Here is a 26,069-nt window from a genome sequence, read left to right on the forward strand (position 1 = left end):
TTATATAAGATTCCTATGTTTGGTTGGAGTTATGCAACATTCCCATGGAATAAAATTTACCCTCCACATCATCTTTTTATCTCTTTTGAAGGGAATGTGATTCCCTTAGAATTCTTAGGTATTAAAAGATTCCCTTGGCATTTTACTAACTTTGCCCTTCACTTTCCATCACATTGCTTTGTTTTTTTACCGAAAAATTAAAAAAAAAATAAAAAAATCAAAATTAACCTTTCGGTTAAAGCAAGCAAGCTAAGTTCACTTTGCTTAACATGAAAAATCAACTTTGTGGAAGCCACATTTGAATTTGTAGAAATTAAAGAATCTGTATGTATGAAGCCACGAGTCAACTTTTCGGATGAAGGAATGAAAATTAATTAATTAATTAATTATATATATATATATATATATATATATATATATATATCAAATTTTGCATGGTTACATGCATTGGAATATTGAAATGCATTAAAATATATTGAGGGTATTAAAGTAAAATAATCATTATAACATAAATAACAATACTTCAACCAAACATGTTTATATTATATATCTCAGTTTTTACCAAACACAGGAATCTAACATTCCGAGTAATCTAACATTCCCAGCAATCCAACATTCCCTAAGGTAATCTGACATTCCGTGAACCAAACGGCCCCTGAGAGTGACCATGGCAAGAAAATGCAAGAAATGAATCTATTATTGCATATTTTTCTTTCTTTTTCTCTGTTTGAGTCCAAAATCGTTCGCCCATTTTGAAAATTCCCAATTTTTTCTTCATTTTAGTTGCAGAAAATCTAGGGGGGGAGGGGAATTCCATTAAAATCTGGGAATAGTCCGCGAATTTGTTGCCCGATAATGAAGGCGAAAGCGAATTCAGTATCAGCAGGAACGGCGGTGGCGGTGCTTAATCCTCCGCGCATCTCTGCCGATCACAAGAGGTAGCTTCTGCTTCTCTATCTCTTTGAACTGCCTCCGCGTGTCACTCCGCGCATTTTGTTCTCCGTTATGTTATTCGTCTCCATCGATTCGGATCCGATGTCTTGATTTTCATAGGGTTCTAACGTATCAGTAGACGTACTATAATTTGATTCACTAAAGTTCCTAAAATTAATGGTCGAACTGGTGATGAATAGTAGAATGTGGAATCCGCCGACACGAATTTTCTTGTGATTCTTGGTTTTACGATCATTTTTTTTGTTGTCTTCCTGGTTGTCATAATTCTAGTGAGATATTACTATATTAGGATTAGGATTTGTATGTTTGTTTGAAGTTCAATGTAAATGGTTGCTACTCAATTGCAATGGCTACTACTCAGAACAGTGAAGGTAAGGGTGAGTTGCTGACAAGTAATTATTAAGTACAGCAAAACTGAGAGTTGCTGCTTAACATTAATAGGTAGCAGCAAAACAAAAATAATGTTATTTTGTGAATTGGGTTTCCTTTAATGGTTTATGTATACAGGGATGCTTATGGGTTTGCAGTGAGGCCCCAGCATGTACAAAGATATCGTGAATATGCTAATATCTACAAGGTTTCAAACAATCTTTTCCTTTTCTTTTTTTATTTTTATGAACATTTTGGGTTTATTTTCTGAGAATGTATGATGAACAACTGGCAGAACTAAACAATGACAGGAGACATTTTTTTTCCCCATTTTTAAACAATGTTGTTAGGAAGAAGAGGAGGAGAGATCTGACAGGTGGACAGACTTTCTGGAACGGCAATCGGATTTTGCTCAGTTGCCCATAAATGGAACATCTTCAGGCAACACTTGTGAAGAGCTGTCTGATGAGCCAATCAAGAAGGAACCAGATTCTCATTCTCAGAATGGTATTGAAAATCAAATGGAGATAAAAGAGATACCAACATCAACTGAGAAAAAAACCCACCAGATCCAAGTATGGTCTGAAGTTAGATCATCACTTAGAGCCATTGAGGATATGATGAGCGTGCGTGTTAAAAGGGTAAATAAAGTCAAAAGTGAGCAAGACTCTGGAATGGTGGAGCATTCTTCTACCATAGAAGAGGCTAAACCCACGAAAGGAGCTCTTGAAGAGGACTCAGAGGATGAGTTCTATGATATGGATAGGTCAGAATCTTTGGACAGATCAGACTCAGATTCTCTACAAGATGTTCCTCTGACTGAGAGTATTACTCAGGCTGCTTTGTCTCTAGAGTCTTTACCTCCTTGGAAAGAAGAACTGGAGTGCCTTGTTCAAGGAGGAGTGCCAATGGCTCTCAGGGGAGAGGTTAGATAAATCGCCTAGTTTAGTTCTCATTACTGTTCTTTCATCATGCATACGATATTAAGATTCATGAATGGAATCTTTGAATTTGCAATTACAGCTTTGGCAAGCCTTTGTTGGTGCAAAGGCTCGTCGAGTGGAGAAATATTATCAAGATCTGCTTGCTCCAGAAACTAAATCTGTCAATAACATAGAGCTTAAAAGTAATGTATCATTGGATAATAAAAGTAGTCTGGAGTCAAGGGCAGACTCTGTATGTGCTGAGAAATGGAAAGGTCAGATTGAAAAGGTCAGAAAACAATCTACATATCTTAAGCACCTTCTGGTTTTCTTCTTACTGCTGCATTGATGCCACCGTGGCCCAATATGATTGCTTTTCACAAGCAGGATTTGCCCCGAACATTTCCTGGACATCCTGCTCTGGATGAGGATGGAAGAAATGCTTTGAGGCGTTTACTTACTGCATATGCTCGCCATAATCCTTCTGTCGGTTACTGTCAGGTATGCGTGCACAGAAATGCTTTTCTGCTAGCCTTCCCTATTTTGTTTGCTCAAGTAGCATTACAGTTTCATACTTCAGTACTGTGAATAGTATTGATCTGCATCATTTGCTTTAGATGTTGTATGAATTGTATTTCTCCCTTTTTATACACTGGAAATGATGCTTTGGAAGATAAGGTATTATGTTTAGATATAGTATAGTTGCAACCAAGTGAGTTGTAGTTTCTCACACTCTGATGTCTGTCTGTTTGGACATCTATAATAGCCTCTCTTCTTCTCCGGTAAGTTCAGAGGCCAATAATCTGATGAAACATTGAATCCTTAATTCAATCAAACTATATATTTCAGTACGCAAGAGTCTAAAATCTGCCCTTTAAAAATGCAGGCCATGAATTTCTTTGCTGCTCTTTTATTGCTCTTAATGCCAGAGGAAACTGCGTTTTGGTGAGTAGCAAGTTTGTTTGGTGCATTTTTCTATTGGACATTTTTGTTTAAATTTCTTGTAGAAAGCTGGTATTTTGCAATAGTGTGCTAGGGCATAAATACAATAACTTTCTCACTTAAACAAAATAACAGGAAATACAGAGCCAGAATATTATTTTCTCAATTAATCTATCCCATGTTTTATCTTTTCAAAATTTCTACAACATAAAAAAATGTGTGTAGATCAGTAGATGGAAGGAGAATGTACAATACACCTACTTAATCAATCAAGTAGAGTGACAAGAAGCCTCTGTCTTGCAATTCTGCGAAGGATGGATCAAGTTTCTGTTCTCTGCAATATATATATATATATATATATATATATATATATATATATATATATATATATATATATATAATCTGCATCTCATACTTCTGGAGTTTAGTTGTTGTGAATTGTGATAGAGTCAATGGAAAAGAATTAACTTTCAGGACTTTGGTGGGCATTTTGGATGACTATTTTGAGGGCTATTACTCGGAAGAGATGATAGAGTCTCAGGTATGTGGTGAAGTTGCATACATGCTAGCTTATTAATCTTGACTGAACCCTTTCGCATATCATTCAATGATCAAGTGTGTAATTATAAAAATATAAACAGACAACAATCCATGATTTTTCACACCGCTTTTTACTGTCAGGTTGATCAACTTGTTCTTGAGGAATTGGTGCGGGAAAAGTTCCCAAAATTAGGTGTGTTTTTTGTTGTCCTCGTTTCTATAATCCTCTTCATGTATCTATCTAAATTCTGATTTAGTAATGTATCATTGTTTATTTCATCTATGCTTTTATTGCAGTTAATCATCTGGATTACCTGGGAGTACAGGTAGCATGGGTCGCAGGACCATGGTTCCTCTCCATATTCATGAATATGCTTCCTTGGGAAAGTGGTCTGCTTCTTTTTCTTGTTATATTTGATATAATTTTAATTCATTTATATATACCTACAGATGTTGGTTGAGGAACCTCTAAAATAGTCTGCATATTTATATGATTTTTGCATGTGATATCATTTCTCTGATTCTGTTCATTAGCAGTTTGTTTATCTTACTAACAATGCCATCTTTTTTTTTTAATTTTTTATTGGATTTAGTTCTTAGAGTCTGGGATGTGCTTCTGTTTGAAGGAAATCGTGTAATGTTATTTCGGACAGCGCTGGCTTTGATTGATCTATATGGTAATATTTCTGTTAGTAAGCATTTATTGATTTGAAAATATAATGTTAACTATTTGTCCACTTTATTCAATTCTCCATGTTAATTATTTGTCCACTATTATTTTTTTGAGTCTTATTCAGGACCTGCATTGGTGACAACAAAGGATGCAGGAGATGCAGTCACTCTGCTGCAATCACTTGCTGGGTCTACATTTGATAGTAGTCAACTTGTTTTGACAGCGTGCATGGGCTACCAAAATGTTACTGAATCCAGATTACAAGAATTGAGAAACAAGCATCGGCCATCTGTTAAGGCTGCACTCGAAGAGAGATCTAACGGTTTAAAAGTTTGGAGGGATTCCCAAGGTCTAGCATCTAAACTATACGGTTTTAATCAAGATCCTGCATCTGTGGCTGGAACCAATAAAACAGATCAAGCATTTAATAGAGACTCCAATGGTAACATGGGTCCTTCATCAGCTAATGTAGATGGGCTATACGAGAGCGTGAACAAGAACATGGAAACTGATTCTGGTACAGATCTTCAAGAACAGGTTATTTCTAACTTCTATGTTCTTTCTACTTAACATGGTCCTCACTAACTTCTTTACAAGGAATTCCAGTTTTGGTTCCTGTCATAAACTGCTTCATATAGCCACTTCATAAGAACCTTATTGCACATCTTTCTTTCAATTGTAACGCATGATGTGAAAAAACACATATTCATGCAGAATTTTGTCTATCAGAAACTTAGAATTGCAGTGAATGGATGGATAGTACTATAATCTTTAGTTAAATTTCTTTAGGAAGTTTTATGCCAAGCAGGCAAGAATGTATAGGATGCAATGCAGTTATTATTATTATTATTTTCAGACATGCACACATGATAAATTTTGAGGGAATAAGCTGTAACTCTGGCTCCTCCCTCTTCTTCTTCTTCTTCTTCTTCTTCTTTTTTATCTTTAAAATAATTATTTATAAACGTTTGAGCTGTGTGCAGGTGGTATGGCTAAAGGTTGAGATGTGCAAATTGCTTGAGGAAAAAAGATCTGCTGAGCTCAGGTAAAGTAATCATAGGGCAGTCTATCTCTTCTGATTTGTGATTCTTGTCGAAGAGGTATATGCGGCTGACTATTTGTTTACACCTTTCCTGTCCCTAATTCCTATGAGTCAGAGTTTATGACTGTGATATTTTATTGGTGATCTTGGAGAAATTCAAAGTAACACTAAAAAGGCTTCGAAAATTCCTTCATAAAGATAATTTCCTCTACCCACTACTCTGTTGCTGCTGCTATAAACCCTCTTCTTCTGCTTCATTTATGCCTTAGACTGCGGTGATAGGAGATACAAAACCAAAAAGATGGGTACTCTGGTGGTGCATGGTAAATCTAATTTTCTACTTTCTTGAGAAAGAAGTGAAACCATTGGATGGCAAGCTCATTCTTTTGCTGCATGCCTACAGTCAGTCCAATATTATTGACACTGAATCAATTTTTGTTTCTAATTTTGTGCATGCCTACAGTCAGTAATTAAAGAAAAATTTCACTATATTGGAAACAACATAACTCCCCACCCCTCTGGGGTTGATGTATAAAAATTAGTGGACACAGGTTGTTCCATTTAAACTTTTTCCTATAAAATTTAAATGTTGCTAATTTCCCACTGCAAATTGTACTTGAGTACTTCCAGCTTCCAGCTTCAAGTGATGCATCTCCCTCCCAGAAAACTTTAAGGATGGCATCTTTTTCTCTGTTTGGTTTGCCTAGTGTGACACATGCAAATTTACTGAGCATGGATGCTTAATTTGTGTTTATATATGAGTGCAGAGCTGAGGAATTAGAGACAGCACTAATGGAGATGGTCAAGCAGGATAACCGGCGACAATTGAGTGCAAAGGTACGTTGGATGCTCCTTTATGCATCATCATCTCTTGTTAATTAAGCAGGGTTGATTACTTATTCTTGCAAATTATGTGTTTTCTGGTGTTCTGGTGTTAGTGCCTCAGTTTATGGCCTTGCATCCCTCAATCCGAGCTTTTAAAAAATGTTAGTGCATGGCCTTGGATGAAGCAATCTATTAACAGTTAGATAATTAAAAGTAGACCACTTGCCACTGCAATTTTGACCTGAGCAGACCCTAAATGCTTTATGGAGTATCTAATTGAAGGTTTTTTACTGAGATAGTGAGATTATAGTAGGTACTCCGTACTCTGGCCAAGAGGGATTGGGAATGGGTTGGTGACTTTGAAAACAGAAACCAGAAAAGATTTTATGGACCATTCAGGGTGTTGATGAACTAATGCCCGCTTGAAGTTTCAGACTTTCAGTAGTCTTTTTTTTGGATATATCCGAGGGGAATGGGGATTTAACTTGTGATCTTCTACCCAGAGACAAAGTCTTATGTCACTAGCCAAAATCAATCAATCAATAGCCAAATAAAATAGTGCTCGAGTATTGCAGTTTGGTATTTGTGCTTGGAAAATTGAATCTAAGGATAGAGAAATCTGCAACATTACTCCTAGAACTGCTCATAAACTTCTATGTCATACTTGGATTGAAGACAGCTTGTAAACTTTTTGGTGAACGGCCATGTTTGGTTTGACTTATTGATTGTCTACAATTACTGTTCATACTTTTAAATTTTAATATTATAATTATAATTATTTATTTAAAGTAAATTTACATGAAATTTTCTTCTGTGGTTAGGTTGAGCAATTAGAGCAAGACATTGCAGAGCTCAGGCAGGCTCTTGCTGATAAACAAGAACAAGAGAATGCCATGCTTCAGGTGACAATTTAACTGATGATTATTCCTTGTGTGTACTTGCGTTTTTGGCATCTTCATGATTTTCTTTTTATAGGTTTTGATGCGAGTAGAGCAAGAACAAAGGGTAACTGAAGATGCTCGCAGATTTGCTGAACAAGATGCAGCTGCTCAAAGATATGCTACACAAGTGCTTCAGGTTTTATTTCCTTTTTCAAATTGACAATTACTAGAGTTTCTTTCTGCTGATAATTTTAGTTCCTCTTTTAACTGCATCTTGTTGTGACGCAACCTGAGCATTACCGAGTACAGAAAAATATGAGTGTATTACTACGTTGTATTTTTCAGGAAAAGTATGAAGCTGCTATGGCTTCCCTCTCAGAGATGGAAAGAAGGGTGGTTATGGCTGAATCAATGTTGGAAGCAACCTTGCAGTACCAATCTGGTCAAAACAAAACACAACCATCCCCACGGTAAGCATTTGCCACCCATTATTGAGGCATAACAAAACGAGAAAAGAGTACATAATATCTAGTTTCTAAAAAGTTATAATCTGCTATCAAAAGGGGTATAAAATTAGTGCAAAATTTCTTCATCTGCTTCCAAGAATATACTGTGTTAGACCAATATGATTTGGAGGAATGCTAATGTTGTTTGTACATAATATCTAGTTTCTAACTCAGAAGGCGTGTGTTTGCACTTGACAGATCTGCACAGCAAGATTCTTCCCACGGGCAATCTAATCAAGATTCCCCACAAGAGATACCAACAAGAAAAATCAGCCTGCTATCTAGATGGCGGGACAGGAATAAGGTCTGTTAATTCATTCTCTTAATTAAGAAAGCGCTATATATATCTATCATCCATGCCCTTCCTCGTTGGTTTTAAATAAATCAAACTCAACAGGGGAAGCCGAGCTCAGAGGAGGCTGGTGAAGATAAGCCCGTGAATGAGGTTCAAAGTCCAAGTAAAGAACAGCAGGAGACGAATGGCCATCCTGTGGAAGAGAAAGCGTAAGAGTAAGAGTTGGTCCTTCGTCAAATGAGATATCCTCGAAACTCAAAATTGATTCTCAGCAGTCTTCCCCTCGTTCCCCGCTTGCTATAAATCAAAAATCAATTTGTTTGTTCGTTCTATAGTGGTGAGTAATAGTTGGAGAGAGGATACACATATATAATATATAATATATGGCATAGTATAAAATGGACAAATGAATAGGTACTGTTTGGTTACGCAATTGTATAAGCATTGGTTTAATTGTAATTCTTTTTCCCAGAATGTATAATTCTTGTTGGATAGACGTGTAGAATGATGAAGTAATAATATTTGGTGTTTACAAACTTCCTACAATTGTCAATATCCATCCAAATCCTAAATTGATTTGCACTAATCCAAGTCTATGAGGGGTCGTTTGGTTTGCAGTATATGTACCACAAAAATGAGAAAACAAAGAAAAATGACAATTGAAATGAGAATAATCTATACTTTGATTTAAAGGTTGATTTCGATGCGTAAAAATAATTTATTCTTTGATTTAAGGAAAAAAACATATAGTCACTACACTCTAAGTGAAGCTCTCACATTATGACTCTAAGCAATAATGAACCATCAAGAGGTAAACCATTCTAGGTTGTCTATAACTGATCGAGTCGAAAGTTATAGTCGATGAGTTAGAAGTTAATCAAAGTGTAGTTTAATGGGTGGCTTAAAGCATGGAGGCTTGAATTGGCAACTCTTGTAGGCTACACATTTCACAACAAAATAGAGAATGGAAAATTGAAGTAAACATGGCCTAGCTTCATCATCACTATAATTACATAATTGATAGCAAAGGTATGAATGAAACAACTTTTTTCTTTCTTTCTTTTCTTTTCAGTTTTCTTCTTAAGAGAAGAAAAAGAATTTAAAAGTTCAAAAATTTAAGCACACCATAATCATAATCTATGCACAGAAAATTATAGAGAAGTCATCCTCAAGACCTCAGGACAACTAGAGTTCCACCTACTATACGCTCATACATAATCCTCAAGCACCACCGCTCAAACTAAGTTTGTTTTGTGTACCTCAAATGTTGCTATCATCGCTTCTCCCTCCTCTCTATCTCGGGGTGGAAGAGCTGAACCAAGGCTTTTGGACCGGGTGGGTATCGGGGCCATACTTCTGGGAAGCAAGATAATTTAGCGCTGTAACTACATCGGCTATAAGAGGTCGCATGTTGGGTTGCTCGTGGACACACATTGCAGCAACAGCGAGCGCTTGATACATGCCCCTCATAGGGTACTGACCTTGAAGCATAGGGTCCGCCATGTGGGAGAATTTCCTTCGGTCTTTGAACAATGGCCGAGCCTGAGAAATTAACCCATTCACTCATTTAACAAACTTACATGAAGGTAATTGATTGACTAAAAATTACTCCGTGAAAAAATGCATGGCATGGAGAGATTCAATGTAAACGCTATTGAGCATATAGCCATTAACGTGCAATCCAACTATCAGCTTAGGCTTTTAGTTGAAATGGAGCACATGCTTCAATTTGATATCAGAGCCAGACAAGCTTTTAGAAAGGTCAAAATGGATACGGATGGTAAAAAATAGTTTCTTACCCATGCAACCAGATTCTGTTCTTCCGGGACTCTTAAAGGGTCAATTGCCTTTCTGCCAGTAATAATCTCTAGAAGAACGACCCCGAAACTGTAAACATCAGACTTCAGTGTAAGCTGCCCAGTCATTGCATATTCTGGAGCGCAATAACCGTAAGTTCCCATTACTCGGGTCGAAACATGGGTGTTATCGCCAATTGGGCCCAATTTGGCCAGCCCAAAATCAGATAACTTGGGGTTGTAATCTTCATCAAGTAAAATATTCGAACATTTCAAATCTCGATATATTACAGGAGGATTCGCTTTATCGTGCAGATACTCCAAGCCCTTTGCAGCACCAGCAGCTATTCTCATTCTTGTATTCCATTCGAGTATCTTTTTGTCAGGCGAAGGTTCTGGATGAAGGATTCATTTAGTTATAATGAGGCTAGGGGGATCAAAGAATTCGAGAACTGAGACTAATTATCTCGTTCATGAATTTGAAGATATACTCAGTATTAGGGTATAGATACTGCATTGTAACAGAGTCAGTAGTACTAAAAAAAAGGGTATAGATAATATCAGCATATGAAATGTTTGACGTTTAATAGTACATAACTACATACCATGTAGATGGTCCTCCAATGACCCCAATGGCATGTATTCATAAACCAAAAGTCTTTGGTCTCCATCAGCACAATATCCGATCAAGTTGACTAAATTTGGGTGGTGAAGCAGGCTTAGCATCAATACCTCGACAAGAAATTCCCTGTTTCCTTGTAATCCATCTCGATCCAGTTGCTTGATAGCCACAATCTATCCAAAAAGGGATAGATCCCACAAATAATGTCGTCAGAGTAATAGCCAACATTATGTTTACAGTACTAAGATACAAAAGAAGTCAGGGCTTCTAGCACTTAACGGTCACCAAGAAGATCTAGTCTAGCAATAACTCATGAAATATCAGCAGCCACAAAGACATAATAATGAACCCAACGGGGTAGCTCAAGTGGCAAATGAGCTCTCTTTGTGGGGAGAATTCTGGGATAACCCGGATTCGATTCCCACAAGTCTACGATTCCCCTTGGACCAGCTCCCGTGCCTCCCGGAGGGGATTAGTCGGGTGGACCTGGACCGTTAAACGGACAAAGAAAGACCCCAGACCACCTCGTGGTTTACACCAAAAAAAAAAAAACAAAGACATAATAATGACTATTACAAATTTTGGAGGGCTATATTCATAACTAGTGCATTCATCATATTGCCCTCCTTTAAAGAAAATCATCATTCATACTTCCCAAACATCACCAGAAGAACATATAAAGAAAGGAAGGAAAGATAGGGAGGGGGAGGATTTCAATTGAAAATTTGAATAATGATGTGCTCCATATCTGTTTTCAATTTCAAATGGTTGAGAAGTTATGGACTCAACAAACCTGACTCGTACTCTGTAATTGCCCTTTGTATACTCTGCCGAAGCCCCCTTCACCTAACAGACAGTCGACCCTAAAATTCTTGGTTGCAGCAGCTAATTCACGAAATGTGAATGTATGGGCTGCAATATGGCCAGGATCTCCATTTTTGGAAGCTTCCTTCTTTTCATCCAGAGATAGACTTACCTTTTGTTTATCTGGAATTCAAAGGCAAAACAAGTGTAAAAGCAGCAAACGGTATGCAAAGAAAAACAAAACAAAAACAAAAACCGAATCACAGAAGTGATACAGGTAAATACTAACACCAACTTACCAGAGCAGACAAAAATGACTAATGAGATATACACATGTAAGGTTGACGTAATAAAAGAACCAAAATTAATAAAGAAAAAGAGCAAGGCATTTCAACACTAAGTACATTGATATTCATCCATCTAGGATATGTCGCCATTGTTCAACAGTAATGCCGTGTAAACCAGGAGAATCACCTAATACTGTATACCGCAAAAAAGAAAAGCCATCTTTATTTCTTAACGTAAACAATCTACAATGACAATTGTCTCCAGGTCATTCAGCATCAAAGCCATCATTAACAATGGTTAAACATTTAGATCTTCCAATCATGGAGAAAATTCAAAAACCTTGTTCCGGCACTTAAGTATATGTTGGCAGTTACTATTAGCTGTTATGGAACAATCACAAATCCCCTAAATTTAAAAATTATCTGGAACCAGCTAATCCCAACTAACCTAAGCTTATTAACTAGTAGAGGGCAAGCATTTTAATTGATCCCAAAAAAAAAAAAAAAAAATCTATGCTAAGCTTCATATGAAAGTCAGTTTAAAATTCCACTCCTGTCACAGTATAATCCATATTGAAATTGCCTGCCAGCTGTAATAGGGTTACCCGGGCAAATGAAATAGTTAAAAATTCAAACTTTCTGGAGAATTATGAAATTAAGAGAAACTCATTCAGATTTCAGAATTAAAATTAAAATCAAATAATGCTATGATAGCAGCAGAATCAAACCAAAAACAATTCCCAACAAAATCATTGTTCAAACATTGCAACAATCCAGAACTGAAGCAGATCACCCAAAAAATTACGAATGCCAAAGAAACTGATTCACGCACAGAAATGAAGACAAAACTTTTCCCAGAGATTAAGAACGCGAAATTGCATAGAATTGTCACAGCAAACAAACGACCCAGAAACGATTTGAGATAAAGAATTCAACTTTATTGCTGAAAATGCACTCATAAATGATCAAAAGGAGTATTTCTCTTATTGTATATAAACTGATAAACAAAACCTAGTGTTGATGGGATCTGATCATCAGACTTCTTGTTTTGCTGCTGCCCCGCCTTCTTCTTTGATTTCCTGAAACAGCCCATGACTACCCTCCCTCAGTCTCTCTCTCTCTCTCTCTCTGCGTGGTGCCTGGAATTCTGTTTGGTCTCCTTCCCTTCCGTTGAGGAAGAGAAAAGAAGAAGAAAAAAAAAAAAACTATAAAAATTCGCTAAAGTTCTCTTCTGGGGTATATACCTTTTTCTCTTTCACTTCACATTTAACGGTGGATTGTTATGATCCAGGTCATAAAAACCATTGATTAGATCCGTGCCCAGACACATTTTACAACTGCGACATTAATTTCATACTAAATACGGAGTATTACAGTAAAACGGAAAATTCCCACGGTCGCTATTCGAATATATGTAATAAGATAAAATCTTGGTACTCTAATCGATAAAAAATTACAATAAAATAAATTAATTTAGGATATGTTTGGTTGACAGGTTCAACTTTAAGCAATGAGTATTAAAGTAATCGGTATTGTTTGGTTGATATGTTTTTTAAATATTATTAAGTTTTAAATACCGCTTAATTAAAAATTCATACCCAAATAAAATGAGGATATCACCGTCTTTCATTCTCTTATTCCTTCTCATACCATTTGATTAGTACTTTTAGATTTTTTTTTGTTCATATTGATATTTTGGATGTCTTTATATCATAATCAATTGTCTTGATTTTGTGTTCTTGCATTTTAAAATTTTTTATTCTCATTATAGGATCATATATAACCAAACGGGCATTATTGATAATCATTCTCATTCCACCCTTATATCAAACATGCAAAATACTTTCACTAAAATCCATTACCATTACCATTACTAAGTATTTCGATTCCAATTTCCATGTGCGAACCAATCACACCCTTAGATTACTCATAAATGATAAACTCAAATCAATAAGATCAATATATATTATAATTTATAGAATGATGACAAAATATATTTTTTATGTACCTATAGTAAATATTTGTAATTTTTTTACAAAAAAAAAAAATGTCAAATAAGACATCGAACTATATAGAAAAAAATAAGTAAGCCTATAAAATTTTAAAAAGTTACAATTAAAAGATATGCAACCAATTACTCCATTTTCCAACGTTTCTCTAGAAAATCAACAGATTGATGTGTTTAAATGTATTTTTTTTTTTAATTATAGGTTTATTTGTGGTAGGGAATATCCCGACCGACACAGCTTCACCACGACCGAGATGCCTTTGTCCTTTTGTCTATGTCTTTGCAGGTAACAGGTCGGGCTCCTTGAGGAGAACCCGGTCGGGTACCGACCGGGAGTTGCCCGAGCGATGCTATGAACCCCGAGCGGTGGTCCTTAGGCGAGAGAGCTGGCTAAAGACACGTGGCGGCTTTCTACGACGACAGGCAGGGCACCCGGGAGGGGGACGCGTGGAGGCTACGTGGAGAGCATGCCGAACGGCCGGAAGCTTGTCTCCGGCATCGCGGCTATAAGTACCCACAGTAGCTGCAGTGTAGGGGACTTTTGGACGATCGATAGGTTGTTATTAGAGAATCCCGACCGCACTCAGTCGGTACTCAGAGCAACCAAGTAGATTGTACTTAGGAACTCTACCTTGATCAATAAAGACGTTACTTGCTTTACTTGGTCTTGTGTGATTTATATTGCTTACGTAGAATTAGCAGTATCATTTTGGCGCCGTCCGTGGGGACCCGTGCAACAAGCCAACGTCTTGACGAGCACCCGGTCTCTTTTCCAACATGTATCCGTGGGCACATAACAACTTCGCCGACGACCAGGCGGATGCGGCGAGCTCCTCCGACCACTATGCTACCCAACAGCAGGGTCAGACGATGGACCTCAACCTCAATCTCTCACCACCACATCCGTCAAATACGTACCCGGCCGCCCAGCAGCCGGTGAATTATATACAACCGGGATACCCACCACCCGGTCTGCCATACCAGCAGCAGCCGATGATGTATCCCGCCCAGTACCCGTATCCGGTTCCACCTCCACCATACGGGTTTTGGCCAGGCCAACCGATGTGCTACACTTCCCCGGTTGGCTATCCACCATATACGCCTGCCTATACAGCTCCAGCCGCCGCCCCTCCAGTACAACCAATCGCACAGGTAGAGCCGCAGCGTCAGTCCACTTCCCGGGCTCGACGCTCGGCTCATTCGCGGTTGGGGTCGGGGGTGCTGATGCGATGGAGGCACCAGTTCAGGCCGTTCAAGCGGAGGACCCCGAGGAGGTTGCCCGAGCGGTAGCTTTCGATCGTCTCCGACCAGAGATGCGCCAGCGTCTGGGACCCCAGGACCCGAACCCCAGGCAAGAGGACGAACAAATGCGGGAAGCTAGCCACGAGGCCTCATCCGGGTACAGCGGGTCGAGATCACATCGACGCCGACGCGCTCGGGATACAGCCCAAGCCGCCCAGAACGCCGAGCTCAACGAAACCCGAGGATTGCTCTACAACCTCCAGGCTGAAGTTGCGCAGCTCAGGAGTGCGTATCCTACAGCACCCCCGACCGACCGATCGACCCTCCACCAGACGCCTTTCACAGCAGCGGTAATGGCTCAGCCTTACCCGCTCGACTTAAAGGTCTCGGAGAGAAGAGCTACGACGGTCGGACAGATCCTGAGGCTCACGTGAACGATTTTTTCAGCAACATGATGCTGAAGGGCGTTTCAGACGCCGTGATGTGCAGGGCCTTCTACTCAACCCTCACCGGTCGGGCAGCAGAGTGGTTCCGCACCCTGCCCCGGGGTCGATCGACAAATTTGAGACCCTGGCGATCAAGTTTGTACGGAAGTTCATTACTTCCAAAGTGGTGAGGAAGTCTTACATGTACCTCGAGAAGGCCAAGCAGCTCGAAGGGGAAAGCTTGACCGACTTCCTCATCAAGTGGAAAGCAGCGGTCGGGGAGGTCGAACCCATGGATGATGCGACCGCCACCCACATGCTCCATATCTCCCTTCGGGCGGGGTACCTGTACCAGGATTTTATCCTCCACCCCCCGACCACGTATGAGGAGGCCCTCCGAAGGGTCACGGATTACGCCAATGCTGGTGAGGCGAATGCCGTGAAACGTTCACAAGAGGTCGGTTCTTCGTCCCGTAAACCGGCCGGCCGGGCGGAGCATCGGTCGGGAGATGATCATCCCCGATCCCGCACCAGGCCTGGTGAGTTTACGGCCTTAAACCGATCTGCAGCGGAGGCCATGCAGTATGCTCAATCTTGCAACCTCATCAAACTCCCCCATCCCGATCGAGACGGCCCTGATAAGAGTAAGCACTGTGCTTACCACCGATGCGCCGGGCATGATACCGAGGAGTGCACCCACCTGCGCCAATTGCTGGAAGATCTGCTCAATTTGGGAAAATTGGACAAGTGCGTGGGGAAGAGAGAAGAAAGCAAAAGGAATACCGATCGGAGGGATCACAGGCGATCTCATCACCGCTCCGATCGGTCGGGTCAGGACCGAAGAGACGATCGAAGGGACGATCGTCATGAAGACCGACGGGACCCTGATCCCCCGACCAGCAGTCGCCCGGTCGGCAAGCCCACCATCCATGTCATATTTGGTGGCTTAGAAGACGCTTCCCAGCCGAGGACGAATTGCCCGGTTGCGATCGTGGATTCCCGAGAGACCGGGAAAAGACAAAAAATGGAGCCCATAACCTTCACCCTTGAGGACCAACCTAGCAGCAGTGACCACGGCATGGAGGCGCTCGTGGTCACAATCGACGTCAAGGGAACGGACGTCCAGAGGGTTATGGTGGACACGGGTAGCAGTGTGAACGTCCTATACTTGGACGTATTCGAGAAGCTTGGCCTTGACAGGAAGGAGCTGACTCTGGTCGGTGTACCACTGTCGGGATTTACCGGGGCCCTCATTTACCCCGAAGGCAAAATCACTCTCCCGGTCGAGATCGGCACCCCCCCGAAGTCGATCAAGACAGAGCTTGAGTTCGTTGTGGTCAACCTCCATTGCGTCCACAACATCATCCTAGGCCGACCCGCCATCATGAAGATCGGTGGGATAATTTCCATGCCCCATCTCTGCATGAAATTCCCCACCCCAAATGGGGTCGGTGTGGTCCGTGGCGATGTCCAATCCGCCCGGAAGTGCTACACCCGAGCGGTCAACAGACGCGATTCCGGTCCGTCTTCCCGGGTGAACACTATAGCCAAAGAGGAGGCCAAAGAACGGAAGGAGCAACCCGAACCTTCCGAAGAGATAGAAGAAGTTCCCCTATCCGAGGACCGACCGGATAGGAAGATTAAAATTGGCCGGGCCCTCACCCCCGAGCTCCGAGCGGAGGTTCTGAGCATACTCAGGGAGTATGCTGATATTTTTGCGTGGGGACCCGAGGACATGCCCGGGATCGATCGATCGGTCATTTGCCATAAGCTAGCCGTCGATCCCGCAGCGAAGCCGGTCGTGCAGAAGACACGACACCTATCCTCCGATCGCCGCGAGTTTGTTAGAGAGGAGGTCAAGAAAATGGCGGCGATCGAGCACATCCGCCCGGTTATCTACCCCGAATGGGTGGCAAACATTGTCCTAGTTCCAAAGCCCCCAGCTTGGAGGATGTGCATAGACTTCACGGACCTCAACAAGGCCTGTCCGCTCGACCCTTATCCTCTACCGAGCATTCATCAAATGGTCGACGAGACGGCCGGGGCCGAGTTGATGAGCTTCATGGATGCCTTTAAGGGGTATCACCAGATTATGATGCACCATGAAGATGAAAGCAAGACAGCCTTCGTGACCCCGGACGGGCTGTATTGTTACCGAGTGATGCCGTTCGGCCTCCGGAATGCAGGAGCGACCTATCAGAGAATGGTCAATATGCTCTTCGCCGATCTGTTAGGCCGAACGATGGAGGCTTATATTGATGATATGCTGGTCAAGAGTCGGGACCGGTCCGACCATACTCGGGACCTCCGGGAGTGCTTCCAGATCATGAGGAAGTACCAGTTGCGGCTGAACCCGACCAAGTGTACATTCGCGGTTCAGACCGGCAAGTTCCTCGGCTACATGATGACCAAGAGAGGAATTGAGCCCAACCCGGCCAAAGTTAAAGCGATTCTGGACATGCAACCACCGTCTACCGTTCGGGAGGTCCAGCAATTGACCGGTCGGTTGGCAGCCCTCAGCCGGTTCCTCTCCAAGTTAGCCGAGCGCGCTTTACCTTTCTTCAAGGTATTGAGAAAAGTTAATGGGTTCGTCTGGGACGAAGAGTGCCGAGCGGCTTTTGACGAGTTGAAGGAGTACCTCATGTCACCTATTGTGCTCTCAAAGCCCGAGCTCGGAGAAGAGCTAGACGTGTACCTCGCCGTCTCCGATCGTGCAGTAAGCGCAGTACTGTGCCGAACCGACCCGGAAGGGGTCCAGCGACCGGTGTACTATGTAAGCCACGCGCTACATGGTCCCGAGCTCCGGTACTCCCGGTTAGAGAAGGTCGTCTACGCCCTCTATACCGCCGCGAAGAAGTTGGCCCCCTACTTCCAGGGTCGAGCGATTCGCGTGTTGACCGATCAGCCGATCGGACCAGTCCTTCGCACCGCCTCTTCATCCGGTCGCCTAGTCAAGTGGGCGTTAATGCTGACCCAGTACGCGATCGAATACCGACCGAGGCCAGCAATCAAGGGTCAGGCTCTGGCAGATTTCTTGGTCGAGTGCACCGCCCGGGATACCCGACCCCCCGTGGTTGAGGATCCCGAGGCCGAGTGGTGGTCGCTAGCTACTGACGGGTCAAGTAGCAAAAAAGGAGCGGGTGGAGGAGTAGTGGTCACGAGCCCAGAAGGTTTCAAGGTGTATTTCGCTCTGATGTATCAGTTCCACCCGACCAACAACGAAGCCGAGTATGAAGCATTTGTGAATGGCTTGCAATGCGCTCGGGACTTGGGGGCTGAATACATCCGAGCCCAAACAGATTCTGCGCTCGTGGTCGGGCAAGTTCTCGGAGATTATGAGGTTAACGGGGAACGCCTACAATTATACCGAGACCTCGCCATGGAGAAGCTTGCACAGTTCCGGGGGTACACCGTCCGACATATACCCCGATTGGATAACGCCGATGCGGATATCTTGTCCAAATTGGCCCAAGATGCCCCGGAGCACATGTCGAAGATAGCCCGGATCTTGGTGATCCCCAAACACAGTATCCATCGCTTGCCGGTCAATCCAATCCAACCGGTGGAAGATAGCTGGATCACCGATCTGAAGGAATACCTCGAGCACGGTCGACTCCCAGACGACCCGCAACGTGCTCGAAAAGCCAAGCTGAGAGCCCCGAGGTTCCAAGTCGTGAACGGTCGTCTCTTTCGGCGATCGTATGGAGGCCCCCTTATGCGTTGCTTGACCGCATTCGAGGCCGAGTTAGTCATGAAGGAACTGCACTCGGGAATCTGCTCCTCGCATCAGGGAGGTCGATCCCTGGCCCGTCGTATCATGCTGATCGGGTACTATTGGCCGTCCCTCCAGCTAGACTGTGAAAAGTTAGCTCGGGAATGTGAGACGTGCCAACTGTACGCCCGGATGCCTGGACGACCGGCAACGTTCTACCAGCCGGTCACGACCGCAATTCCTTTCGCTAGGTGGGGGGTAGACATCTTGGGCCCCTTTCCCCAGCTGTCCGGTCGGAGAAGGTTCGTGATCGTCGCCGTGGACTACTTCTCCAAGTGGATAGAAGCCGAGCCCTTAGCCACGATCACATCTCAGCAGTGTGCTCGGTTCCTTTGGCGCAATGTCGTTTCCCGTTTTGGCGTGCCCGTACATCTCATCAGCGATAACGGTCGCCAATTTGTGAGCCAATATTTTCAGAATTTCTTGGCCACGATCGGGACAACTCATGTCCGGTCATCTGTCGCTTACCCGCAGGGAAATGGGCAAGTGGAAAATGCTAACCGGACGATTCTGGAAGGTCTGAAAAAGAAGTTACACTCGGCCGGTCGTAGTTGGGCCGATGAGTTACCATATGTCTTATGGACTTATCGGACGACCCCGAGGGAAGCTACTTCGGAGACCCCTTTCGCTCTGGTTTACGGAGCTGAAGCCCGGCTCCCGATCGAGGCTTGGATCCCGACCGATCGAGAGAGAACCTACAACGCGGAGGACAATGAACATGCCATGGCCGTGGACCTCGATGCGGTCGAAGAAAAAAGGGAGCTAGCCGCTCGGCGTATGGCCGAGTACCAGAAGCGCGTCAAGAGCTCGAAGAACGTCCGGGTCAACCCTCGTTATTTTCAAGTCGGAGATTACGTCTTACGACGAAGGGAGGCCAGTCAACCTTTAGAAGGGGGAAAGCTAGCTCAGAATTGGGAAGGGCCGTACATCATCAACGCTGTCATCCGGCCGGGAACATACCGACTAGAGACAACGACGGGTCGGTTAATAAAGGGGACTTGGAATTCCGAGCACCTCGTTCTTTTTAGGCATTAGCCTATATTTTTTGTATTTTTAGACGAAGTGGGGGCTGGACCTGCGAGTTAGTCCCGGTCGTCATTTCTATGTAAATTTTATGGTTGTAAAATTAATTCAACCGCCTGCGAGCGGGAAAGTTTAATGTATATACGATCAATGATTGCTCGACCGTTTGTATGCGGCGGCACGATCGGTTATTTTCTTTCACCTTTGTTATCAGCAGATCAGTTCAACGTTCAATCGATCGGGCGAAGTCTGTCGACCGGTCAAAACGCGCTCCACATAGGCGGACACTCAAGTCACGCCACCGATCGGGGAAGCCAGGAGCTCTCGGCATTGTTCCCCGATCCGTCCAACTTCTGTCCACTATCGCACCCACTCGTGCCTCGAGCGCACAATAGTGTGGGGGCTGGGATAAGGAAGTATGGTACAAGGCCCGTCGCTCGGTTACATTCCGACCATAGAGGCTTGCTTGTTCTCGGCCCGTCGCTCGGTTGCATTCCGACCGTAGAGGCTTGAAAATTTTTTCGGCAAAGGCCTGGAGATCGGATAAACCCGATCGTTTGGCCAGTTTTGAAGTCAAAACATCGAACGCACGACCAGGCCGTGAGGTCGTGAGGTCGGGCGTTGAGTGGATCGCGTATCGCGAGACCGGGCCTAAAGGCCAAGTGGTCGAGTGATTAAGATCAGTGTGTGCAAATTGAAAGGCAAGGAAATGAAAGACGAGCAGCACGAGATGGAGCAAAAATAGAACTTTATTAACAAACAAAAGTTGCCCGGTACAAATCGGGACCGGGCTCCCGACTAAGGTCTCTTACAAAAAGGAGGAAAGAGGCCTAAATCTACTTCCTCGCCTCCTGAGCGCCGGCGGTCGCCTCTTTCCCGCTCGGGGCAGCCGCCGACGAAGCCCCAGGCTCGGGTACCTTGGCTTTCGGGGTCGGGGTAAAGGGGGAGGGACCGGGATCTGCCACGTCCGGGGGTAAGGCCGACAAGACCAGTTGGAGATCATCGGCGTCGAGGGCCTCCTCCAACCGCTTGCGGATGCGTTCAAGCATTTTCTGCTTCCCGGCCGTAAAGGCCCACTTCCCGAACGAGACGATCAACTCGTTCCCGACCTCGTCTCCTCGGGCCGCTGTTAGGAAGGCCGTGCCCAGCTCCTTGTCCTTGAAGGCCGCCCGCACCAGCTCGCTCGGGTTCTCGAGCTGAGCCTTCAGCTCCCGGGCCTCCCCAATCGCCCGGCTGGCGACCTTCTCGGCCAGCACCCGCTCCTCATCACCCTTCTTCAGGGCCTTCTGTGTCTTCTCTAGCTCGGCCTGAAGCTCCTTGATCTCCTTCAGACGGCGAGCGGCCGTCTTCTTGTGGTGATCAGCCTCCTCGGCCAGCAGAGCTTGACCCTGAAGAAGTTGGGTCGCCCGGGAGATCTGCAGTACAAAGAAGGGCATTCAAGGTTAGCCCGATCAACGATACTTGGGCAAAGGAAGATTATAAGTCGGGACTTACCTCAGCAAGATCGTAGCCGATCCGCTCAGCAACCTGGGTCGGGGTCATCTTCCCCAGGTCCGCTCGGGCTGGCGCGGCATTGCCGATCCGTGCCAGCACGGATGCCGGCTCCCTCTCCCGCCCGGCCGAAGGGGTCGGGCTGTGCTGCTCACGGCGGCGCTTCAGGCCGCCCACCTCGGTCGCGCCCTGGTCGGCGACCTTCTCCTTGCCCCGGGCGACCTCCACCCGAGTGACCAGGACGTCCGGCTGCTCCACGATGAAGCCCTCGCCCGTCGTCACGGTCGAGGCGCTCAGAGGTCGGGCAGATGGGATCTCCTTCTCCCCGGCCGCCTTAGTCTTGGCCTTCTTCTTCCCGCCGAGCGAGATCTTGACGGGTGGGGAAGGGCGGTGTCTTCATCGCCGAACTCGGCCATAGCTGCAAAACAAGAAAGTTAGTTAGATCGAGGTAATAGGTCCGGTCGGGAAAAGTAGCTCGTGCCAAACCTTTCTTCTTTCGTTTGGACGGCTTGGCGACCGTCACGCCCATCGGAACGGGCAGATACTTCTCCGGCAGCTCGTACGTGGGGGGCGGGAGCATGGCAGCTGCGAGACTTTCAGCCGTCCGGTAGATTGTGTATTCGTGCACCTCGCTCGAGATCCGGCTGACCGCGTCCCTCAGCGCCTGCGTCTCGGCCGGCACCACTTGTTTCCGGAAATGTGTGCTCCAGACGCGATCGACCGGGAAGATCCAGGGCTCGTACTTGAGGGAGAAAATCCTGTTTTTCCACCCCTTGTTGTTCCCGGGCAAGCCTCTGATCGAGCACATATCCGTTCGGGACTGCAGCATCAGGAACCCACCCCCGTAGCGGCCCGGGAGAACCTTGATCTGGTAGATGAAGTTAAATAACTCCATCGTGCACTCGGCCCCGTGCCGAGCGCATATCTGTGGGAAGCAGGCCAAGATCCGATGTGCGTTCGGGCAGATCTGGGCCGGGACGATCGGTAATAGGCCAAGAAGGCGTTTAGGAGGGGGGTGAAGGGAATGGCGATCGGGGCTGTCAGGGAGTCATAGTGCATCCCGATCCACTTGCCCCGATGCCTGTCAATTACATTTCCCAGCTGCCGGCTCGTGTCGAATTCTGCCCGACCCCTGAGTATTTCAGCAATCCGAGCCGCCTCGCCTTTGGACAGCAGGCTCATTTCTTGCTCGACGCTCTCGCTGTTCAGGAACTCGAGCTCGACGGCTGGTCTGGCCGGCCCGGTCGGGTCTTCTTCGGTCTGCTCGGGGGTATTTTCTCGATCGCCCCCTCGAGGAGCAGCTTCCGGGTGGTCCCCAACCACCCGGGTAGGCGTTTCCCTAACGCCCTCGGTTGGAGAACCCCGCCCGCTTGACGTGGCTCTCTCTTCTTCTTCCTCGCTGGAGCTCCCCGATCCGCTCGAACTCGAGCTTGACGATCCTGAGGAGCTCGATGCATTGTCTCGCTCGGCGGCTTGCTCGGGGGCTGGCGTCGCTCGGGGACTGGCGTCCGGGGTGTAGGACATTATGTCCACCTCCTCGTCGCTGATGCGCTCGACTTCCTCGTCGTAATCAGCAATCGAGGCGTTTTGACTGTCGGAGTCCGTCATATCGATCTACCTAAAGGTCGGTCGGAGTTAGTAAGGACTTGAGACGTCCGGGACAGTTAGTTGCCCTAGTAGTTCTACCTATAAATAAGAGCCTAAAGTAAAGAGGGGGGTTGAGGGCTTACCGATTGAAGGAAGATTGAAGTTTGAAGCTTGAAAGTTGAAGTTTGCTTGCTCGACTGCCTTGCTAAGCTGCTCTGCTCGGGACTCTCTGAGGGTACCGACCGATGCGAAAGAGTGAGGAAAGTTCAAATGAGGGCCTCCAGGGCCTATTTATAGGAGGACATTTAGGCGGGAAATGGGCCAACTTGCCTGACACGACCCGCGCTGAATCCGAGACGACGGATGGGATCGCCAAGGCCGGCAGAGGCCGACACGTGGCGTAGAATGGAATTACAGCTGGCAGGTCGGCTTGGTGGCTGACGGTTGGGCTTCTTCATCCCGTCCCGTTTTTTCCCGACTGATCAAAAAGGCCCGGGCTGGGGGGCTCTTGGTAGGGAATATCCCGACCGACACAGCTTCACCACGACCGAGATGCCTTTGTCCTTTTGTCTATGTCTTTGCAGGTAACAGGTCGGGCTCCTTGAGGAGAACCCGACCGGGAGTTGCCCGAGCGATGCTATGAACCCCGAGCGGTGGTCCTTAGGCGAGAGAGCTGGCTAAAGACACGTGGCGGCTTTCTACGACGACAGGCAGGGCACCCAGGAGGGGGACGCGTGGAGGCTACGTGGAGAGCATGCCGAACGGCCGGAAGCTTGTCTCCGGCATCGCGGCTATAAGTACCCACAGTAGCTGCAGTGTAGGGGACTTTTGGACGATCGATAGGTTGTTATTAGAGAATCCCGACCGCACTCAGTCGGTACTCAGAGCAACCAAGTAGATTGTACTTAGGAACTCTACCTTGATCAATAAAGACGTTACTTGCTTTACTTGGTCTTGTGTGATTTATATTGCTTACGTAGAATTAGCAGTATCAATTTGGCTTTTCATATATAATATAATTCGAAAAGTTATTTGACGCTTTTTGAATTTCACATTTTTTCTCATAAGTAATACAATTTATTTTATAAGTAACAATCAATCAATTTATCATCGATTAATATTACAATTCTCTTCTAAGTAATTGATCAACCCATCAATACTAGATTTTAATTTAAAAGTATTATATTTTTCATCAAAACGTATTACACTTTATAATAACAAACGATATATTTCTAATTAATATTACATTTTCAACATAAATATTAGAGCAACCCCATTAATATAATTTTTCACAATTTTTTTATGAGCAAATTAAAGTAAGATAAAAAAAACAAGAAAAATAAAAACCAAAACAAAACCAAAAAATAAAAAATAAAAACAAATCGGGCACAAGCCTTTGTTTTGTTTGTTTTTTTTTTTTTTTTAAAGTAAAATGGGTATACTAAATGTCAGTATTTGACTCTCACGTTGATCTCGTCCTCTCTATTACTTTTTTTTTTTTTTTTTAAATTCTTTTGGCGAACCACATTAGGAGAATATGAGATTAAAAAAAAAAAAAAGTTCTCCTCCAATACCATTTTCCCTTCTGTCGTCAACCTCACATTTGCCTTCACAAAAAATCACATAAAACTACTAATGGTATGCTTTTAGGATTATAGCTTGGGCCGACATGACTAGCGAATAATAATATGTGAGACGGTATTACAGAAGACTCACCCGAATTTTAATGTAGAAATACTCAAATACATTTAAATTAAGTTGAAAAAAACTCACGCCATCTCACTGCACTCCACAAAAGAAATTCAAACTCTCCCTCATAAATTTTAAGATATTTGCAATAAATATTACTTAATATTTTATTTATATGATGTGTTTTGCAGTTTATGAATTTATTTTGTAACGAAAAGAAAAGGACGCAATGTAAATTTTTGCATAATATAATTACAATGTTATTAGCTATTAATTAAAATTTTGTAGTGCACAAATATTATTTATTTAATTATAATAAGGTATTCATAATAAATTAATTATAAATTTATTCAAATATAGCTTAAACTAAAAAATTATACTAATTATCAAATAAAATCTCATTAATTAATTCTATCATATCTTAAGAAAAATTCTCCAAAAGATAAATGCAATATTGGAGGGTTTGTAACAGAAAGGGGGTCATTTAAGTAAATCACCGGAGAATGCCTTCCTTATATATATCCCGGTTCGGCTACCTGGTTGTATTCGTCTAGGGTTTTATGCTTTTACGGCGCCAACACAACGCGCCCCCCGGATTTCTTCGGATTTGTAAGATCGGATTTCAGCTCAATGTGTTTTGATGCATTTTATTGTGTTTTGGTGCATTTATTCTATTTATATATTTGTATTGATGGTATATTTCATTATTTTAATCGGAACGGATAGTAGCGATTTCAATTTTGGCTTGCTTTTCTGTAAACAGTTGTAAAATGAGATTACTGGGATAGGTCATTACAGCTTAAGCTTTAGATTATTTGTTTTTCCTGGAAATTGTAGTATCCCTGAATCATGGAGAGAGTGTATAAGCTGTAACCCTGTTCTCTTTCTATTCGTTTTTTTTTTTTTTTTTTTTTTTTTTTTTTTTTTTTTTTTTTGGTGTTTCCGTTTTAATGTTGACTAATGGTGTTGTTCTGTACATAGGACTAGCTTGGACATAAGGGGTGACCCAGAACCAACAATGGCTGTTTCATATTCTTATTGCTTCCGACCTCCTAAAGTTATATCTAGACGCACGCTCTTTAAATCTAGCTATGCGCAGAACAATGGTTGTCATATGTGGTTTGCTGCATTAAAAGATCTGATGGACAAGTAAACCTTGAAGAAAAGGTATTTTCCTTAACATTTTCAGTCAAAGATTGTTCATTTTTTGGTTTATTTCACATATTTGAATTACTCTGTATAATTTATGTTTTGATTTTTTGAATGTGGAAAAGATTTGCTCAGAAGTCAGACATAAGTCAGGTGTCTACCTTGTCCATTTTGGTAGATGCCGTTACATGTCTGGTAAACAAAGGATAGAGAAGTAAAGGTGA

At 43.7% G+C, this 26,069-nt stretch overlaps 2 protein-coding genes across 5 annotated transcripts; one reads left to right on the forward strand and one right to left on the reverse strand.

The window, feature by feature from the left end:
* Positions 1 to 661: 661 nt before the first annotated feature.
* On the forward strand, positions 662 to 8,489 carry LOC109190616 (rab GTPase-activating protein 1). 3 transcript variants are annotated; one of them, XM_019341143.1, is made up of 18 exons: positions 662 to 938; positions 1,462 to 1,531; positions 1,674 to 2,249; positions 2,347 to 2,535; positions 2,634 to 2,747; positions 3,133 to 3,191; positions 3,663 to 3,729; positions 3,870 to 3,921; positions 4,026 to 4,118; positions 4,322 to 4,405; positions 4,526 to 4,938; positions 5,385 to 5,446; positions 6,211 to 6,280; positions 7,090 to 7,170; positions 7,244 to 7,345; positions 7,495 to 7,619; positions 7,854 to 7,959; positions 8,053 to 8,489. In XM_019341143.1, exons 1-18 carry the CDS (start codon positions 856 to 858, stop codon positions 8,161 to 8,163), a joined length of 2,457 nt encoding a protein of 818 aa, XP_019196688.1. In that variant the 5' UTR covers positions 662 to 855; the 3' UTR covers positions 8,164 to 8,489. The 3 variants fall into 3 exon arrangements, with proteins under 3 accessions (XP_019196688.1, XP_019196689.1, XP_019196687.1); XM_019341144.1 differs by having other exon boundaries at positions 682 to 938; positions 8,071 to 8,444; XM_019341142.1 differs by having other exon boundaries at positions 791 to 938; positions 8,050 to 8,444.
* Positions 8,490 to 8,939: 450 nt separating this feature from the next.
* Positions 8,940 to 12,792, reverse strand: LOC109190617 (serine/threonine-protein kinase CDL1-like). 2 transcript variants are annotated; one of them, XM_019341145.1, is made up of 5 exons: positions 12,471 to 12,780; positions 11,162 to 11,355; positions 10,352 to 10,541; positions 9,750 to 10,141; positions 8,940 to 9,492 (listed from the first exon to the last, which is right to left on the reverse strand). In XM_019341145.1, the coding sequence occupies exons 1-5, from the start codon at positions 12,550 to 12,552 to the stop codon at positions 9,244 to 9,246; spliced, it is 1,107 nt and encodes a 368-aa protein (XP_019196690.1). In that variant the 5' UTR covers positions 12,553 to 12,780; the 3' UTR covers positions 8,940 to 9,243. The 2 variants fall into 2 exon arrangements, with proteins under 2 accessions (XP_019196690.1, XP_019196691.1); XM_019341146.1 differs by lacking the exon at positions 8,940 to 9,492 and adding an exon at positions 9,512 to 9,538 and having other exon boundaries at positions 9,714 to 10,141; positions 12,471 to 12,792.
* Between the last annotated feature and the right edge of the window lie 13,277 nt (positions 12,793 to 26,069).

This window comes from Ipomoea nil, unplaced genomic scaffold (assembly GCF_001879475.1).
Source record: "Ipomoea nil cultivar Tokyo-kokei standard unplaced genomic scaffold, Asagao_1.1 scaffold1576, whole genome shotgun sequence".
NCBI lineage: Eukaryota > Viridiplantae > Streptophyta > Magnoliopsida > Solanales > Convolvulaceae > Ipomoea > Ipomoea nil.